Source organism: Didymella exigua (genome assembly GCF_010094145.1).
Source record: "Didymella exigua CBS 183.55 unplaced genomic scaffold M421scaffold_82, whole genome shotgun sequence".
NCBI lineage: Eukaryota > Fungi > Ascomycota > Dothideomycetes > Pleosporales > Didymellaceae > Didymella > Didymella exigua.
Window position 1 is genome coordinate 20,606 of NW_022984856.1, and position 14,227 is coordinate 34,832.

General features: G+C 50.5%; 3 protein-coding genes across 3 annotated transcripts; 1 reads left to right on the forward strand and 2 right to left on the reverse strand.

Moving 5' to 3' along the window:
• Positions 1 to 9,627: 9,627 nt before the first annotated feature.
• Positions 9,628 to 9,813, reverse strand: M421DRAFT_78849 (uncharacterized protein; the record flags this gene model as incomplete). Its single annotated transcript, XM_033597435.1, has 1 exon — positions 9,628 to 9,813. One exon carries the CDS (start codon positions 9,811 to 9,813, stop codon positions 9,628 to 9,630), a length of 186 nt encoding a protein of 61 aa, XP_033442548.1.
• A 288-nt stretch (positions 9,814 to 10,101) lies between these two features.
• Positions 10,102 to 10,254, reverse strand: M421DRAFT_14703 (uncharacterized protein; the record flags this gene model as incomplete). Its single annotated transcript, XM_033587540.1, has 1 exon — positions 10,102 to 10,254. A coding segment is annotated over one exon (153 nt), but the record flags the coding sequence as incomplete, so codon positions are not given.
• A 111-nt stretch (positions 10,255 to 10,365) lies between these two features.
• On the forward strand, positions 10,366 to 11,067 carry M421DRAFT_413202 (uncharacterized protein). The gene has a single exon (XM_033590444.1). The coding sequence runs from the start codon at positions 10,385 to 10,387 to the stop codon at positions 10,703 to 10,705; it is 321 nt and encodes a 106-aa protein (XP_033442550.1). The 5' UTR covers positions 10,366 to 10,384; the 3' UTR covers positions 10,706 to 11,067.
• Positions 11,068 to 14,227: the final 3,160 nt, after the last annotated feature.

Below are 14,227 nucleotides of genomic sequence, written 5' to 3' on the forward strand. Positions count from 1 at the left end.
CGTCTGTACACCACATAGACAGCTGACGCTGGAGCTAACGCACGTCGCGTACGTCGAAGGCTTCTTAACCAGCGTCTTGGGACTCGCTTGCTGCCGATCAGAGTCGATCCACTTTGACTCTGGCCGCGACGTCCTGTACATGCATCAACCGACCAACGTCATCGCACAACTTGAATACAATGGAGGACACTGGCTGATTGATGCCGAGCCATCACGCCGACCGCCGCTGTCGCTTCTCCACTCACCGCTGAGTACGTTTGGGGCATCATATCGCCTATTGTACGCGCCAAAGCCTGCAAACGTTGTCGATTGACGCGATGCTCATCAAATCTGGGGCCACCTAGGTTAAAAGGCAGTCGACCAGCTTGAATTAAACGTTACTAGCGTCTAACTAACAGGAGACTACATAGACTGTCTCTGCTAAACCTGCACTGAAGCTTGAATGACTTACATTATCTCAAGACGCCTGGCTGAGAGCCGCGCACAACGACCATTCTTTTGAATTGCAATAGACTTGATCTACATCATCCCTGTGGGAGAGGAGTGTATCGACGGCAGCAAATACGCTCTACACTCTATAGACGAGTACTCGAAGTGGCATGAGATTGCCACAATCAAGCGAAAGGACAAGCCAACACTTACTTGTTGGTTCATGGCCTTGATCCGTCGAATCCAACGCGTGTACAACGCCGACGTAGTCGCTATCCGATGCGACAACGAGAAAGGATTTGGCAATGATCTCATCAACACTACAGAGGAGCTGGGCATGCTATACGAGCCAGCACCAGCTGGCACAAAGGAGCCAAATGGGCTTATTGAGCGCGCAGGCGGAGTCCTCACTCAGCGAGCTCGCGCTATGCGTATTCACGCTCACCTGCCCAAAACTCTAGCGCATGAGATGTATCGCACCGCCGCATACATCCTCAATCGCACGCCCACCGAAGCACTAGACTGGAAGACACCGTACGAGGTCGTATGGGGACGAAAACCACTCGTCGCTCATATGAAACCTATAGGATGCCGCGCCTACGTCTACAACCGCAACCTGAGAGCTGCCGACAAGCTTGAATCGCGCACTCTCATTGGCCACCTTGTTGGCTACCATGGCACTAATATCTTCCGCATATGGCTGCCTACAAGGGATACTATCATCGTCACACGCGACGTCGTATTCGAGCCTACGCTCTTCTTTGATGGAATGGATGGCTACGCCTCTACACCAGTGATCGAGGAGGTGATCGAGCTACTCGAATATCCAGAGATGCCACAGAACGACGATGTTAGCATTGAGGATCTATTAACCGCTCACCAACGCCGTCGCCAAACAGCACCTGTGACCTCAGCTTCGAGAGCTGGAGACTCCCAGTTGGGGGGTGAAATGACTGACGACGCACTCGAGGCTAACAACACACCTGAATCAACTCAACAACAAATTCCGACTCCTACACTATTAGAGGAGGACAACACAATACATATAGTTCCTAAGGGCTATCGCCGACGAGGCGAGAGAGCGCCACGGGACGTTAATCTTGATCCAACTGATACAAACCTAATTGTCTCTGGCAAGCGCAATCCAAAGCCGAGAGATCTAAACAACTTTGCTGTACAGGTCTACGCTGCGAGGCTGGGACCTGAGCCTCTTGTCAATTACCTGCGAGTATTCTCGACAGAGATTCACTCGATATCCACAACAGCAGATGAAGTGCCACGAATCCATCAGACACAGCTACCGCCACTGCTAAAGTTAGAGAAGCAGCTCAATACACACATGTTTGGCAATCAATTTTGACGCGCAATGGAAATTAAATGGCGAGACCTACGCGCTAAAGGTGTCTTTAGACACACTAAGCAATCAAAGGCCACCGCAGATAGTGAGGTGCTGCCGCTGATGTGGGTCTTCACTTATAAGACAGACGGAGATGGGTATATCTTATGGTTTAAGGCTCGACTTGTTGTCTGAGGAGACCTTTAAGCCCTACTAGACAATACGTACGCTGCTACACTTGCCATCCACAACTTTTGCGCTCTTATTGCAATTGCTAATTACTTTAATCTTAAACTAAAGCAGTACAACATTCCTACTGCCTTCTTGAACGCAAAAACTGAGCGTAAGATATACGCTGAAACACCTGAGGCATTCCGCCACACCGAAGGCGAGATAATGCTCGTGCTCCGCGCCTTGTACGGCCTGAAGGAGTCACCAATCCTATAGTACAATGAGCTACGTCGAGAGCTTGTCAAGCTGGGACTGAAGCCAGTTGACGGCTTCCCATGCTTATACACGAACCGCTGGCTCATCCTTTTCGTCTACGTTGACGATATCGTAATGGCGTTCCATCAATCAAACGCCCATCTCCACAGGTCTTTTGAGAAGGACCTGGTGAACCTCTACAACATTAAAGCTATAGGAGACCTTGCCTGGTTTCTTGGCATCTGAATCGTCCGCGACCGAGCCCTGCACAAGACCTGGCTAGTCCAAGACGCTTTCATCAACAAGGTGTGCGCTCGATTCAATATTGATGCTGTAGGCAAGGCTCCAGACGTCCCACTGACGGAGAACTGGCTACCGCAGTCTACCAAGGAGACTGACACTGCTCGTACAAAACTCTACCAGCAGCTTGTTGGTTCTCTTGCATATATTGCTGTCTGGGTCAGACCCGACGTCGCTCGAACGCACGTCGTCTTTGCCTGCCACCTCACCAACCCAGGACAGTCTCACGTCTCAAAGATCCGCCAGACCTGGCGCTACCTGCTCAGCACGAAGGCTCTCGCTCTTGAAGCCTCTGCCAGCACGCACGACATGGCCGAGTATCTCACAGACGATCCCACATACCGCGATCCTCTATTCTTTGGATCATCCGACGCCTCATACGCTGATAAGCCTGAGACTCGCTGGAGCTCTCAAGGCTACGCCTTCAAATTTAGAGGACTTATGATTGACTGGAAATTGACTGTACAGCGCACAGTCACAAAATTAACTACAGAATCTAAACTACTCTCGCTCTCTCTTGCCGCCTCCCAGATGGAAGAGTAGATGCGATTTTTCGCTGGAATCAACCTCACGCTCGACTGCACGCCTACAATCTAGTGTAATAACTAGCAGACTGTTGGTATTGTTACAAAGGAGCACAACAAGCTTCACACAAAGGTTAAACACGTTGATATTCACTAGCTCTAGATTTAACAGGAGGTCACCGCCTCACGCATTAACGTTAAATGGGTACCTACTAATCATATGCCTGCTAACAGACTTACAAAAATTCTACCTAAGCAGAAGTTCGCGGAGTTTGTCTGCCAACTTAGTCTTGTTAACATTACTAAGCGCCTGAAAGGCCTACGTCAGACTAACAAGGATAGCTTAGATGCTATTAATTATCTATTAAATCGATATTAATTAGCTGTCGTTAACTCCCTACTGTTGAGCCTACGGCAGCTAGGGGGTGTGTCACGGTTTTGGAGTCTTTTCTCTTGTACCACGTATCACAGTTTCATATCTCTACTGCTGTACAACGTAGTACACCCTGCCCTTTCCTTTTACACCTCACTGCTATTCCCCTATAACAACAGTCCATAGCTACATACAATACAACCTCAGTTCAATCCTTCAATTCCTTCTGCATATGCGCTGTTCCTACACCGCGACAAATGTTCATCGTTAGGGTTGCGCTAGCGCAGACAATAACTGCAGCAGAACACAGAACAACAACACTGTAGTTAACACTAACTAGGGAGTCCAACTATTGCTGGTGGAATTCGTTAGGAGTTAACAGAAGAAGGTAACACATAAAATGCACAGCACAGAGCAATTGATTACAGCACGCTATGTGCCTGCAAAAGGCTTAAAGAGCTCAAGTAGGGTAAGCTGGCGCATTGCACGGGCGGCGGCAGGGCTCTTTGCAGTCCTTTGGGAGGGCGCAGGCTCCACGCTATTATTGTTGCTATCTCCACTCTCTTCCAGCTCGCTGTCTTCTATCTTGTCGGATGTAGGAGCACAGGGCAGATACAAATGAGGCAGAAGGTTCTTGTATTGAGGGAGCTACAGCGAGCAATTATATACACAACTAGATAAGTAAGCAGGTGACTAACACAGTCACGTAAGGTGCAGTTCACAGTGTACCGTATAAACTAAGGTGCTAGGCTAACACACCCCCTGAGGATTCTATGTTGGATGGAAACCTCACAAAACAAGGAAAAATACTAAGAGAGTGAGATGCTTACGCATACTGCGCAGCTAGTTTAGCTAACTAAGGGGTAGAGGGCAAGGAGAGTCCCTGACTATTAAGTGATGAATGTCCTTCAAGCTAAGCTGGCCTATAAAGTTCTTGTGTTTCTGTCAAGGAAGCAGCTTTGTGAAGCCGTCAGCAGGCATCTTAGCAGTAGGCTTCCACTCGACAGCGATTCTTCCAGAGTCTACCTCCTGGCGAAGCCACATCTGGTGTATATCAACATGGCGAAGCTTTGTTTGGATGCGATCTGCATCACCTTGAACAAGGCGTACAGTCTGTGCATTGTCACACCAGAGAGCCTTTTTGGTATGCAGCGTGAAGCCAATATTGCGGCAGAAGCGATCCCAGTATTGTGATTCGACGCCAGCGGCTGAGAGAGCGTACAGCTCAGCCTTAGTAGTAGATCAAGTAACTGATTGAAGTACAGTAGCTTTCTAGTTAATTGGCATGCTATAGAGCATGAACACGTATCCAGCAGACAATTAACAAGTCTCAACGTCATCTCTAAATAATGCATCAGCAGCACTAAAGAAGGTTGGAGTAGTTGAATTAATCTTGGTAGCGTAGGTCTGTGTAGGCTCACCCCCTCAAGCACTAATGGCTAGGTACCTAGTTCCGTACAGGTACTGCCACACGTGCTTGATCTTAGAGAGGTGTATTGGTCCTAGGTTTGTAAGAAACCTTGCAAGGACAGAGTAAGCATGTGCTACATTAGGTTGAGTCATGACCTCAATGTACGCAAGATTGCCTACAAGGCGTTAGTAGGCCTTTGTGTTTAATAGCTCTAAAAGGCTATTGTAAGGCAATAGCCTTAAAGTAGAAGAGAGAGGCGTAGATAGGTATCTACTATTAGTACAGATAAGGTTGTACTTAGTGCAGACCTTATTAATGAAAGCATCCTGAATAAGGTAGAGCTGATGGCTAGCCAGGACGCGTTCAACTTGGATACTAAGGAACCATCTAACATCACTAATCTGGCGCAGGTTGTAGAGCTTAATTAGTTGCTGTTCAAGCTGCTAAAAGTCCTCCTAATAGTCTATGTAGTACAGGATAATAATATTGTCTACATAGAAGAAGAGAATAACCCTATTATTCATCCACAGGCATGGAAAGCCCTGAACAGGGTGTAGGCCTAGCTTTCGAAGCGATTCCTGGAAGTGGATTGCCCACAGGCGAGGAGCTTCCTTGAGGCCATAGAGAGCGCGTAGAAGTTGTAGTGTTTAACTGTATTTGTGCTGAAATCCATCTGGAGTTCTCACATATAGAGTACGATCTAGCAGAGCGTTAAGGAAGGCGTTTGGCACATCATATTGCATGGCCTTGAGGTTGAAGGCACAGGCAAGGGCCATAAGCGCTCAGAAAAGCCGTGCTGCTAGAGTGGCTGCGTAGGTATCGCCGTACTGCTCCTGCAGGTCCCCGCGCACTACAAGGCGAGCCTTGTATTTGAGTAGATAGCCATCCTCATCAAACTTGTAGGTAAAAACCCACATCAAAGGTACAGCGTCATCAATGTATAAGACTGTGATATCTGGTTTTGCGAAGGTGCCTTTGTTCCAGCAGTTACCAAACTCAGTATAGGCAGCAGCTGTAAACTGCTTCCCGTGTGGGTGGTGCTGGAGCTCCTTCCAGTGATGTGGTGGAGGAGGAAGATCATCTCAATGAAGGCGAGTAGGATCAGGCTTGATCCTAAGTTCTGAGGCAAGAGAAGTAGCCTCACGTGATTGCTGAATAATAGCAGCAAAGGCATAGTACTTAGTTAAAGGACTAGCCTTAATAAAGTGCGCCTAGCAGCGTCTTCTGCCAGTGATAATGTTGTCCTGTGAGAGATCTAGATCTCGTTGTTGAGGAGCGTTGTTCTGATGTTGATCTGGGACGTATGGCGCATGCGTGACTAGGTTAGGTGTAGCAGCTCTGATTATATCTAAGTCCTTATCAGGGTTCTTATTAGAGTTCTACCCCCTAGGTGTTATGTGCTGTGCAGCAGCAGAGGACTCCTGAAATAGCTGTTGCTTAGCCAGATTAGGACAGTCGTGAGAATCAGGTGTACTACGAGCAGTAGTAGTAGGAGAAGGCAGTTGCTGTACTTGCTTCTGTGCAGGAGTTAGAGCAACTGCAGCCTGTCGCTGCCGCACTAGCTGAGCGACGACGATAGTCTTACTATTGTATTCCTCCTCAGGAATGTGTGCAGTCTTAACAATATAAGACCTTGCAGGTAGAGCAGACAGCTTATCCTTGTAAAGCTCGTCTACAAAGCGTACGTCGCGTACGCGGATGACGCGATTTGTGGCTGGCAGCCATACTTGATAGATGTTCGAGGCGTCATAGCTGAGGAGGAATCCCTCAAAAGTGCGATCTTTGAGCTTATCTCCTCTAGCCAGGTGCTTGTTGAGCACAAATCCACGGCTTCTAATAGCGTGGAGTTGAGAGAGGTCTGGGCGGACGCCAGTGACCATCTTATGTGGTGTGCGCCAGTTGATAGATCTCGTAGGCGTGATGTTGAGCAGCCTTGCTGCTGTGCAGACTAGCTTGTTGGCCAACATCTTTGGTAGACCAGCATGGATACGAAGAACCCTAGCGACGGTAACAATGATAGCACCAGCTCGCTCAGCACCCCCCAGCTGTGCAGGAGTATCAGGAGACCTTGTCTTGACCTTGATGCCAGCTGATGAGAGGATCTCTTGAGCAGAAGAGCCTAAACTGGCCTCAGCTCGTCCATATCCTACGTCTCCGTCCATGAAGACTATAGCTACTTGGTAGCCATATACACGCTCAATCTTGTTGATGAGACGTGTGATTGCAGGAACGACAGTAGCCTTGTGTCAATCCTTGAGAGTACAGATCTCATGTAGTTTTGTGTACTCACATACTGCATGTAGTGCCTATACATCACTGTTGTAGCAGGCCTTGCCATGCTTTTAGAGCTAAATAATGTCCACAATAATGCAGTAGAAAGGGCAGTAAGCCTTGTCAGCTTAAGGACGTTAACTAATGTCTTCCTTCATCTTGCCCTTGATGCAAGGGATGCAAGAATCTGTCTATTGTTCTCCTTTTCTGTTAGTGCCTAATGTGAGGCCAGTTGTGGAGTTTTTAAGATGCTCGATAGCCTGATGGCTTGGATAGCCAAGCAGCTGATGAGCTTTTATCGCAGTGACAACTTGAGGTGATTTTGCTTGAGTAGAAGCAGCTGCCATAGCCTGAAAAGGCTGTTTGGCGTCTTGAGCTTTTAAGAACTAGTAACCTCTAATTTAATTAAGGTCTATAAAGAGAGATAGTGACTTATCCTCCCTAAAGAGCGTGTTTGTTATTAAATTGAAGTGGATCTTCTTACAGCAGCTTAGGCTGAAGATATTAGCTACATATCCTGGGATATATGCCACTTTCTTAAGCGTGATTGAGGCTGTCTGATTGCCCCTTTTTATGTTAAGAGTTACCTCTCCCTAGGCTTGTATCTGATACAAGTTACAGCCTGCTTGTACAGTGTCTTAAGAGGAAGGAAGCTTTGTCTGCTTCTAATTAGATCCTGCCTTGTTGCAGATATGAACGTCTGATCCAGGGTCCATGACCCATCAGTGCTGCAGCGATTGAGCGTGCAGCGATAGTGCAGTATTGGACTGCAGCAGCTGCAAGGGCTGCTTGAGACAGGCTGTATTGGACGCGTATCCATCGGAGCTACAGTCTGAAGCAGTATCGGCCTGATGAGCATGACGTGATGCGGAGTTTTTGCGTTTAGCTATCTCAGCCTTAGCTTTCTCTAGGTCGAACGTCCATCGTATGCCGGCGTCCTTGTAGGCCTTCTTGACCTTCTTAAGCGTATCCTTGTTTTGAAAGGATACAACAAGCTTAGATAAGGCCTTTGTGCTAGGCTCAAAGTCCTTAAACCTGCCTTTAGCCTCAGGATTGAGAGTGAAGCACTAGAGTACTGATGGGTGGAGCCCACAGACGCACGTTGATCGACCTGTTGATCAGTCCTTCTTCAGGTGATCGTTCGGCTTGGGCTCTGTGATGGACAGAGATGTAAAGCTTCCTAGTGGCTGAGTTGCGTTTTGGGCTGTAGGTACCGTTTGTTAATACTGGCTGATTAAATCCTGCAGGGTAGGAGTTGGCAGAAGGGCATTTGATTCGCCTTGCTCTATGGCGAGGAACTGGGCTTGAGCCCATGCCTCATCTCCTAAGTCCCGTACAGCATGGATGAATTGCCACTGTGCTTGGGTCTCTGTCATCTCTGGCATGCTCTCCTGAGCACATTGAGATGTGATCTGCGAGTATTCGTCCAGCCAGGCCTGGGTGCTCTGGTTCTTTGGCTTCTTCTGAATATCGCTGTACTTGGCAGCAAGCTCTAGCCTGCGCTGCTGGTCTGTGACCTTGAAATGCTTTCGGAGCGTCGTAAGCTGACTCCAAGGATTGTCGTGCTCTGCCCTATTAATGAGGTGGACGTGTGACGTAGCGACAGTGCGTAGGATCTCAAGATTGACCTCACCAATTACTTTTTAGATCAACTCCTGGCGTTTAGACTTGATCTCCCAGATCTTCCACTTGTCCGCTGAGGCCTTATCAGATGGCTCTGCAACAGGTGGTGGAGACAGAGTAGCTAAATCAGGATCGCAGTACTGCTATACGCCCTTGATCGTAGCGTATCGTCGTTTGGCAGCGTACCAAGGTATCCAGTCTGCGGAACCTTGTAGGATTGTAGTAGCTATAGTGGCAAAAGAGCTGCCTTGCTAATTAGCAGAGAAAATAAGGTAAAACCTTGAAGTGTGAGAACTAGTTCTCACGGCGTTGCGTAAATGCGACGACAGCAGGCGCGCAGCAACAGGAGGATTGCAGTGACAACGTGTACAACGTGTATAACAATTAAAAGTACTAGAGGCGTGGAGATGGCCTTAGTAGACAAGATATAATCTCAAAAGGTTGCGACAACAGCAGGCATGCAACAATAGGAGGATTGTAGGGACAACGTGTACTTCGTGTACAGCGTGTATAGCAATCAATTAAAAAAAAGGGTAAACAATCTTATTTGAGTATCGCAGCGTAGTGCGGGGATACTGGGCTCATAACTGTTAGATGTAGGAGCACAGGGTAGATACAAATGAGGCAGAAGGTTCTTGTATTGAGGGAGCTACAGCGAGCAATTATATACACAACCAGATAAGTAAGCAGGTGACTAACACAGTCACGTGAGGTGCAGTTCACAGTGTACCGTATGAACTAAGGTGCCAGGCTGACATATCTCTTCCACCTGCGTCGCAGGCGCTGGCGCGCTTGCCTCAATTAAGAGCGTTGCTTTTTCGCTAATAGAGCCGCCAGAGATGCCCTCTGAGCCCAGCCACTCGTCTAATGCTCTGCTCGCCTTGTGAGCACCAGGGTTTACCTTGACTATAAGCTCCAGCCAGATGTGCCAGTATCAGATGCGAAGATCGTTCTCCACCCACAAGTTAGTGATGACATCGTGCGGCATCAGACAGAGCATGCCCCAGCCCAGCTGCTTGGCTGCTTCGTACCAGCGAAGCGCCTGGTGCAGCCGCCTCTTGAATCGCTGTCGCTGCTGACAGTCCAACGTGGCAGTGACAGATAGCAGCAGGGCATCCATAGCCTCAGAGCTGACCTTGCCCCTGCCGCCTCGGTTCTTAGCATCCCTGCTGCAGGCGACGTCTTGCTCCTTGATCTGGTCCATCCTCTCAGTGTAGGCCTTGCCAAGGAAAGCCATGGCCCAGCGGTACTTGATATGGATGACATCCAGCTCCTGCTCGTAGCGATCGCACAGGCTCCAGGCCGAGGCAAGCGCGCTCTCTGGCACCGTCGAGGTGCTGCTCTTCTGCGACAGCGACCAGCGGCCGCGCGAGGAAGCGGGCGGGCGATTCTCCACAGACTCGTGCGCAAAGGGTGAGCCTTGTGTGCGCCAGCTCCGGAGGAAGGCAGCCGCAGAGGCCTGGGAGGTGGTGTTGCCGATGGAGCGGGCCTTGTCGAGCATGCCAGAAGCTGTCAGGTAAGGCGCTGCGGCACTGCTGTACAGTTTGTTGTCTTCGTCCACTAGCTATTTAAGGATCCATGAAATGAACAGCTCGTCCAGGCGCAAGATGGAGGCATAGGCACTGTGTTCCCTGCAGGATGCCGACATGGGTGGCGGTACCAACCTAAGATCCTGCTTCTTCTGCGCTTGTATGAGCTCCAGCTTCCTGGCGCGCTCCCGCTCAGCACAGCGGTTTTTATTAGAGACGCTTGTGATCTGGGCGGGTTCCTCCTGTCCAAGCTGTCCATGGACGGGCTCGTTGGGGTCCTCAGCCGCCTCAGCTTCGCTAGGCGGCTCCAGCTGCTCAGGATCCTCCGCTTCGTCCCCTGCTTCCAACGGCGTCGCAGGACTGGGGGAATGGGCGACTTGTCGGAGGCGCTTGAACGGCCGCGCTAAGCTGGACGCAGCAGCACGCTTTGTCGACGGTGGTGGGGAATCGCGGGGCTGCTGCGCTGAAGGGGGTTCCTGCTAGAAGTCATCGCTTGGGCTGCTGGCAAGATCCTGCGCTGCAGAGACCAGCTGGGCCCAAGCATTGGCAGGCAGCGCGTCCTTGGCGAGCGTCTCCTTCAGCAGCCAGATCGCCGACAGGACAGAGTGGGCAACCAAGACAGGCTTGCAGACACTCGTCTTGTTTAGAATCAGCCAGCCTGCGCTGTGCGGGCGGAATAGAGCATCACGCTGCGAGTCTGAGACAGTCGCCTTGCTCCAAAACAGCTTTTAGTAGTCCAGGTTCAGCGGGTTGTATGCGAGCCTGTGGGCAAAGCTCGACTCGCTGGCTAGCGGGAAGCTCCGGGGCCCGCCATCGAATTGCTCAGCGGCATCTTCCAGCGCGGAGATCTAGAGTAGATTAGATGGCGACATAACTGTTTGTTTGTTGATGTGGGAGATACAGCAGAAGAAGAAGGATGTTTGTTAGGTTCAGCCCCTAACTAGGGTAACAGACTAAACAGAGATCAGCCTATACAACATAAGTAGGCGCACAAGCTAGGGTGCAAAACTTAACATAGTTTAGAGATAAGAGCTATTGCCTTAAGGAAGAAAAACACACACAGAGGCTCGCAGAGGACTGCTAACATGTCAGAAGCCACTATTGAGCATTAGTACTTTGAGCACTTGGCTGAGTACTAGGTAGCAGTGTGCAAGGAGTGCTGGTACGCAGTATGGCCAGACCAGATTAAGAGCCACTTGCAGAAGCAACACAAGAGACCACCAAAAAACGTTAGAGCTGTAGGGGGTGCCGTCCGTTAGTGGGCGGGCTTGCTACAGTACCCCAGCGAGTGGACGGTACCAGACAACAACGTGCAGCCCATCCCCCAGCTGCCAGTATACGACGACGGCTTGCTGTGCCAACTTGAGCCTAAAAAATGCTGGCACATTGCAAGAACTATCAACTCAATCAAAAAGCACTGGCGCAAAGACCACAACAGCTGGTTGTTGGGAAAAAGGCAAGGACGCCCTAGCCGAACTTGGGCAGGGGCGTTGCAAGCCTAGATAGAAGACGGCTGCAAGCGCGTACACTGCCAGCAACTTTTTGGCAGCTAGCACAGATCACAGTACTTCGAGGTGCGTCACAACCCAGACAGCGGTCCGCAACCCGTCCCCACAGAGGGCGAGGCGGCGTGGGCGCGCGTAGGCGAGGAGATGGCCAAGACGTGGGCCAGCGTTGAGGACCAAGCGAAGACAACGATTGAAGACAGGGAGAAGGACGAAGCGGCCCCATGGCTGGAGCGGACTGGGTGGCTGCTGTACTTGAACAAACTGGATCGTCCTGAGTTGCTGGCAAGCATTGAGGAGCCCAACATAGACCCAGAGAAAGATGAGGAGCCTGTGGAGGCTGCGATTTGGAGCGCGATGGATGGACTGGCCTGCGTGAGCCAGATGTCCGTCATCAAGCGGACAGGCATATTTGTGCGCATGGAGGCCATTCGTATGGAGAAGCATCAGACCAGGTACACGCTGCTGTAGGCGTACATGGACAACAAGTTGATCAAAGAGCGATCACGCCTGTGGAAGCAGATACTGATGTTTTTTGCACGGACGCAGAGGGAGCACTGTTGGAAGAGCCCCAAGTACCGCTTCACACAGCAGCAGCGCGAGGCGTGGGAGGCGTTGGTCGAGCAGGCAGAGAGAGATGTTGGCAGGGCAGAGATGGAGGTAGCGGACGAGGACCAGGACAGGGACAAGGAGGAAGAGGAGGAGGAGGACGAGATGATGATTGATGAACTTGACGACAAGCAGGACCTGTCTGAGTGCAACAACAAGCCTGAGAACAAGCTCGAGAACGAGCCCAAGCACACAAAGCTGACGCTGATCAAGAAAGCGTGCTTGATGTTTTGCATTGCGCTGCTTGACCAGCGCATCCGCCGCAAGGAGTACGACTGCGCGTTGGTGTGTGCGTTGGCTGTGCTTGGCGTCAAAGAGGACAGCTGGAAGGACGCCGAGCTGTACCCGCTGATATTGTCGTTGGTGATCAAAATCACCTGTTTCATGGTTGTACAACACGCACTCGAGCTGTCTGAGCCGTTTGAAGAGGAGGTGTTCGACGACGACAGCGCGTACGGGGGGAGCGACAGCGGCAGCAGTAACCCCAGGCTGCGTCGACCAAAAGGCTGCTTGGAGTTTGTGCAGCAGATGATGGACAGGTTCATGGTACGAGGCAGCCACAGCCCAATGCAGTGGATGCTCGACTTGCGTACGTACGGGCTGAAGGTGCATTTCAACACCACCGCGCGAGGGAACGTCGAGTGGATGGGTAGGGACGAGCTGCTGTACAAGAACGTGCACTTCACCATGGCCCAGTTCCGCAGCATGGTGCACGGGATGCAAGCAGAGAGCAAGCGGATGCTGGTTAAGGAGCTGCTGTTTTGCAATAGGCAGACAGCAGATCAAGTCCCCTAGATTCTGTGGGAGCAGCTGCGCGACAACCCAACCAACAATTAACCTAGGTAGAACTTTTTAAAAGACCAGCGCACCTGCATGCCTGTGGATAGAGAGAGGTAGTTGTTTGAACAAGTAGGGCAAGACGCTATAATGCAGGAGCGGTTTATTAAGCCAGCTACCTGTTCTAGGATTAACAGGAATAAAGTAGAGCAGTACATAGACTATGTAGTTGCGTTTAGGGAGAAGCTGCTTGCGCTTATGCACATAACAGCAGGACAACCCACACAGGCAACTAAGATATTAAGCGTCTGACACAGCAACACAATTAAGGGTAGGCACCACAACATATTCATTAAGGACAGCATAGTCGTGTTTATCACACAATACCACAAGGGGTACGCCATCAGCAGCAATGTTAAGATCATCTATTAGTACTTGCCGCGCGAGGTGGGTAAGCTGCTGGTGTGGTACGTATAGTTGGTGCTGCCGTTCCAGCAGCGATTGGAGGCAATAGTGTGGGAGAAGGAGGCGATTTCATCCTACTTGTGGCCCACCAACCTGAACGGACGCAAATAGACTTTAGAGCGTGTGCAGGAGACGTTGAAGCGCAAGAGTCAAATTAGGCTCAAACAAGAGTTGACGATTGCAGTGTACTGTGAGATCACCATTGGCATCAGCTGGCGATTTTTGCGCGGCTCAACAGCGTTCGCCGCTGAGGAAGGCAAGGAAAACAAGGAGTGGAAGGAGGAGAACATGGCGGCCATTATTCAAGACAAGCAGTCCAGACACACGTCGCACGTAGCGGGTATGGTGTACGCACGCGGCATCATGGAGATGGCAGGTGTCACAGCCAACAGAAGGCAGCTGTTCTGCAACTCGAGCACAGATTAGCACCAATTTTTGGGTTTTCAGTCTGCCGTAGACGCATCGGCAGACGTGAAGAAGCGGAAGAAGGCGCCGTTTGAGAGCGAGGCCGACGAGGCGAGGATAGAGAGGCTGGAGCGGCTGAGGAAGGTGGACCTAGCCAAGATAAGGGCGCGGGGAGGACACCGAACCGCGGCAAAAGAGGCTTAGCGTTAGGGTTTGACCCCTTTTAAGCGATCTGCTTTGGTGG

What these genes read in the sequence shown, in the direction of transcription:
- M421DRAFT_413202 (XM_033590444.1), top strand. Translation starts at nt 10,385, where the DNA reads ATGAGCTCCAGCTTCCTGGCGCGCTCCCGCTCAGCACAGCGGTTTTTA.